This window comes from Lottia gigantea, assembly GCF_000327385.1.
Source record: "Lottia gigantea unplaced genomic scaffold LOTGIsca_28, whole genome shotgun sequence".
NCBI classification, from domain to species: domain Eukaryota; kingdom Metazoa; phylum Mollusca; class Gastropoda; family Lottiidae; genus Lottia; species Lottia gigantea.
In genome coordinates, this window is record NW_008708898.1 from 93,169 (window position 1) to 99,114 (window position 5,946).

At 36.3% G+C, this 5,946-nt stretch overlaps 2 protein-coding genes across 2 annotated transcripts in view; one reads left to right on the plus strand and one right to left on the minus strand.

Moving 5' to 3' along the window:
- Positions 1-2,239, minus strand: part of LOTGIDRAFT_232289 (hypothetical protein) — a gene marked incomplete at its 5' end in the record, with an annotated part of 11,676 nt that extends 9,437 nt beyond the window's left edge. The window contains 4 exons of the mRNA XM_009056472.1: positions 193-289; positions 631-740; positions 917-985; positions 2,099-2,239. Of these exons, the coding sequence (XP_009054720.1) occupies positions 193-289; positions 631-740; positions 917-985; positions 2,099-2,239 (417 nt within the window). The remainder of the gene's footprint in view (positions 1-192; positions 290-630; positions 741-916; positions 986-2,098) is intronic.
- A 2,026-nt stretch (positions 2,240-4,265) lies between these two features.
- LOTGIDRAFT_118414 (hypothetical protein) lies at positions 4,266-5,094 on the plus strand (the record flags this gene model as incomplete). Its single annotated transcript, XM_009056473.1, has 3 exons — positions 4,266-4,481; positions 4,586-4,791; positions 4,845-5,094. Coding segments are annotated over 3 exons (672 nt in total), but the record flags the coding sequence as incomplete, so codon positions are not given.
- Positions 5,095-5,946: the final 852 nt, after the last annotated feature.

The window sequence follows — 5,946 nt, forward strand, 5'->3', positions numbered from 1 at the left end:
CTGTAGATCTATGTTGTAGGTATGAAATTCGCATTTTTTAATAATTTGGGAAATTCAATGACATTTTATTTACAAGCCTCAGATCTACCTATGATGGCTAATATAAAAAAAGTATTAAAATAGTTGAGGAAGGATTTAAAATAAGCAATACATACAATTATGATTATCATCTCTATATGCTCCATATAAAACTTCTAAATCTTCCACTAATAAACCATAGGCTTCAATATAATCTTCTATAACTTCATCAGAATATTCACCCCACATTGGTACCCATCCAATTGATTCACTACAATAACCAAAATACACAATGATTATTGCTAATAAAATTTATAGGTATTTTCAAGGTGTGTCTCAAAATTTTATATTTGTCTGCCTTTTTTACCATGTCTTTTTTCATTCATTCATTTATGAAAGAACCTAACTAGTGGCAATTGATAAGTTTTGAATGTTCCATTAAATGTGGCCAATATTAGAAAATTAAGCTAGGATTTGGAATTTTTAGAGTTAATTCTCAACACCTTCATATGAGATCTACATAATTCTTCTATTTAAAGAACACTACAACAAAATCATAATTATGCTAATTATAGTCAAACAAATTTACCTTTCTATAATGAATAAACTTACCTAGTTAAATTGATAAACAATGGCATTATATTATTGTAATAACAATTCTCTATACTAGTTTGAACTTTCTCCATTTCACCAACTTCTCGACAATCTGGATGTCTTCCACCCTGAAAAAATACAGCACAGTCTTGAAGTGTAGACATGAGAATAAGTTCTACTTGTCCAACTTCAGAAGGGATGCAGGCTGAAAATAGGTAAGTTGTCTGAAGATGACATAACGTGAACAAGTTTTTTTAAATTCTGTTTGCTTTTATATAAATTTTATATAAATTTGTTATATTACCCATTTTACACTCTGTTCAACAAGATTTAATTTTTTCTTTTCACACCATAATCTCACTTCAGGTAAAACCTAGAAAAAATAAAATAACAAAATAAATCTATGAATCATTACTAGCAGAACATTAAAATCTCAAAAGTCTCAAATTGAACATTATCATTGTTCTGATCTTCCAAGAAAATTACCTTCCTTAGAGTCATCTCAATACTCAGTCAATAATAGTAAATTGGTTTAATTACTTAGGAAATAATGTACTGTAAGATATAATCGATTAGGTTTGAATTACCATAGATAAAAGTCTTTATTTTTTTGTTTCCTTCGTTTGCTTTCAATAATGCCCAGTTTCATAAAATTGATACGCTATACAAAGGTAATTCAATTTGGTCTCCTAAGAAAACAGTACAGTGGTGTAACATCGAATTTCGTCAACGTTAAAAAAACAGAATTTTTGTTTATGTCTTAGATGTTTCCTCAGATATTCTACAAAATAATCAAAATTAGTTTGTTTAGATTTTTTTTTATGAATCCCCCACTTTGACTCATATTTCATGAGTAACCAACTTGACAACGGCGGCAAAATGCGTCACCTATATTCGTGTACAATGTTTGATCTATAAATAAGTTGAGAAAAACACAATGTATGGATATCCGGTGGTATAATTAACTTCTCTTTGTATTTATCTTTAATATCAATTCATTAGAACTAGTGACAATTCCTCCAAAGAACCAAAATTTTTTAAAAGAAAAATTAGTGACTGACAAAATAAGATACGTAGCGTGATTTATTGCTAAAAGTCATTGAAACAACATAACAGAACAACAACGGAATCCGCCAGTTGATCACGTGACTTCATTCGTTGGACTACATTCTAGCAGACGATACTTGGAATTCCGATTACAGTTATGGATTATAAGGAAATTCGGCCAATAAAAAATTGTGACGTTCGGTAATAAGTGAAATCTGCCATTTTGTATTTGTCAAAGTATACATTAATGCATTTTATCTTGCTTGAAACTACTGGATTCATTCTACTACTGACATTGTTGAGATAACCCATGTTAATCAAAAAAAGCAAATGCGGAGGTCATGCAAGGTCGCACATGTAAATTATTAATCCATTCAGGAAATGCACGAAAAATAGGTTAGCACGAAATTAGGTTACTTGACTGTATCAGTACGCTTACTTCTCTTTTGATGACATCTCTTTCAGCATAAAATTCATCAGAATATGATGTAACAAACAATTTAACAGTTGTAATAGACTCTCTGCTAGGTGGACTTGTATCTATGCTTAGTTCATCCACTAAAGTTGCAGCACATGCCATGGTATCTACAAGAATTGAATTCAAGAATTATAACTACCGTACCAGTAAGTCATAAGTGTTCAACCACTATGATTTCTGAATGGCATTATGCCACTCATTTTTTACAATGCTTCCAATAATAAGCAAGTAACAAACGATTGGACTAGTCTACCGATGGAAGTTGAAAAAGATTAAGGTATCGTACTACTATTCCATAAATACAAGTAGGGCCTACAATAAGAAGCCTTAAAGAGCAAGAGGGAGGGGAAGTCGGATTGAGTTTTCCCTACGCCCGACTCCATTGCTATTTTTACTAATTATCTGATAAAATTGTCGAGATTTGTTACTGAAATTTTATGATACCTACATTTTTTTACACAAATGATTAATTTGAAGCCATGTTTACTGTACGAAATCCGATGGAAGATTCAGAAAAAATTTGTTTTGATTCAGGTACCCTTTTTAACTTCTTCAGTAGAGAAAGTCATCGATGGGAAGTAATTTAAAATTACGATATTATCTCCCTTTGCTACACTTATAGCATACAAACCATAATAATGATTTTATCCTAGTTATTTTTTCATATTGTGCCACTAAGTAATACAGTGGTGTTCTTAGTTGGGCTAACAATGTTATGTCTAAATGGGTTGCTAAAGTAAAAATTACTTGTGTTATGGATCCTCGGCCATGTTAGAAATTTAGCATCATACGTTTGTATAAGAAATCCGTAGAAAAAAAAATGAAATAAAATAAAGTTTTACGTCCTATTTCTGCACCTGTATGGGCTACTGAGGATGGGCAAACGCCATGCAGTGTGCAATGAGGGAAATTTTGTCAGGACAGCGACATTAGCCTACTCTTATTTTCGATTTCCAACTGGCGGGGGATCTTTACGTAAGTAATAAAAAGACAAAGCAGGCGCGTGTCCAAATTGTGTCACATTTATCCTAGACGTATTTTCCAAGTTAGCCCGTCCGATCCCAAACATCGACAAGGGGAAATCGAGTTGAAAAATCCAAAGAATATCAATCCATGGTTGGAGCCATCGCGAATGTGTAAGTAATGTATGTGGGTGGTAAATACACTGCATTGGGGTGGGTGGAAATATGTATTTGAAGTAATAAGGTTTAAGGTATAATAAGGCGTACGATAATCCACAATACTGACGAGTGGTAAGTAATATGTACGGGTGGTAATAAGGCGTACGATAATACACAATACTGACGGGTGGTAAGTAATTTGTAAAGGTAGTAATAAGGCGTACAGTGATACACAATACTGACGGGTGGTAAGTAATGTGTAAGGGTGGTAATAAGGCGTACGATAATAAACCATACTGACAGGTGGTATGTAATGTGTAAGGGTGGTAATAAGGCGTACGATAATAAACCATACTGACGGGTGGTAAGTAATGTATACGGGTGTTAATAAGGCGTACGGCAATACACAATACTAACGGGTGGTAAGTAATGTGTAAGGGTGGTAAACAAAAATTGGGGATAGGAGGCAAGAGCTGAAGGAAGTAAGTTCTTGTTAACCACCAACAATTCCTGTTTACCACCCCCAGCTCTTGTTTACCATCCAAAATACTTGTTTACCACCCACAATACGTATTAACCACCCACAGTTCTTGTTAACCACTCACAGTTCTTGTTCATGTTAACCACCCACAATTCTTATTTACCACCCTAAACTCTTGTCCACCATAAGCTCTTGTTCACGGTCCTAGTTGTTGTTCACTACCCTCGGTTCTTGTTTAACATACCCAGCTCCTGTTCACCACCCTGGGTTCTTGGTTACCACCCTCAGCTCTTGTTCACCACCCTACCTGTTGTTCACTGCCATCATTTCTTGTATACCACCTTTAGTTCGTGTTTACCACCCCAACTCGTTGTTACCACCCTAGTTGTTTTTCATTAACTTTGCTGTTGTTTACCACCCTCAATACTTGTTTACCACTCTCAGCTCTTGTTTCATTAACCTAGCTGTTGTTTACCACCTCGATACTTGTTTACCATCCTCAATACTTGTTTACCATCCTCAATACTTGTTTACCACACTCAGCTCTTGTTTCATTAACATAGCTGTTGTTCACCACCCCCAGGTCTTGTTTGCCACCCACAATACTTGTGTAACACCCACAATTCTTGTTTGCCACCCTAAGCTCTCGTTCACCTACTTAGTTGTTGTTCACCATCCCCAGCTCTTGTTTACCACCATCAGCTATTGTTCACCACCCTGGGTTATTTTTACCACCCTAGCTGTTGTTTACCACCCGTAGTTCTAGTTTAACAGCCACAATTCTTGTTTACCACCCTCAGCTCTTGTTCGCCACCCTCGCTTTTTGTTTACCACCAGCAGGCCTAGTTTGCCAACCCTCCGTTCCGGTTTACCACCCGCAGATCTTGTTTACCACTTCCAGCTCTTGTTCACCGCCCTCAGCTCTTGTTTACCACCCCCAATACTTGTTTACCACTCACCATTCTTGTTTGCCAACCTCAACTTTTGTTAACCACCTTAAGCTCTTCTTCACCAGCCGAAGCTCTTGTTGTTGTTAACCACTCTCGGATCTTGTTAACCACTCTCGGCCCCTTTTTGCTACCCTAGATGTTATTCATTAACCCAGCTCCCGTTTACTACCCAAAAATCTTGTTTACTGCCCTCAGCTCTTGTTTACCACCCTCGGTCTTTCTTTACCACTCGTAGGTCTAGTTTACCACCCCCCGTTCCTGTTCACCACCCGCAGTTCTTGTTTACCACTTCCAGCTCTTGTTCACCACCCTCACATCTTGTTTACCACCCCCAATACTTGTTTACCCCTGACGATTCTTGTGTACCATCGACAATTCTTGTTAACCACCTCAGCTTTTGCTTAAACTAGTAGGGAATGTACGGAATTCGCGTTTTTGTGAATCCGATTCTAAAAATCTTCAAAGGGTGGGATCTCCCACACACTATATAAAAAATCCTTAAATCCGCCGGAAAATGTCAAGAAAAAACGCTTCCGGGCCTCAAAAAAAAAAATGGCAGAGCCACGCGAGGTTTGTAGGTGACATAAATATCGAGACTAAATTTCATAGAAGTGATTCAAAAAAGTGGTGGCCAAATTGACTTAACACCGGTTGACTATAAATAGCCATCCAATGGGACAGCGATTATCAATTACAAGTAGGTGTTATTTTCATACATTTTCTTGAGAGGAATTGCAAATAAGCGTTTCTAATGAACATAAAAAAACATTATAATGCATGTAACGCTATAGCCTTAACAGCTAATAATGTCAGTCTTCAGAGAAATTAAAGTTTTAAAAACGGGTGGCAAAAAAAAAAATGAGGGTGGCGAATAATTGTTTGCCACCCGGGTGGCGAATATCCTCGGCCTTATGGATTTTGTGGATTTTCCAAATGAGTTGACAAACTCACTCAGTCATATTGGCACCTCATTCCAGTTTCTAATTAGTGAGCATGCTATGTTTAGCTACACTAATTATTGTACTGAGTTCATATTCAATTCTTCTATCTCATACGAGATAGGGAACATAGTGAGATAGTGGAGGTACAGACAATTAATCATTGAGCAGTTGCTCGTTGGACATATTTGAGTTTCCAACTATCCAGGAGGTTCAGGACGTTTAAATCAAGGAGAAATTTTGCCAAAGTCTAATCTTATTTGATTTTCCAATTGTTAAGTGGTCTTTACCATTGACAGCTGCAGAAATTATGTTCAAA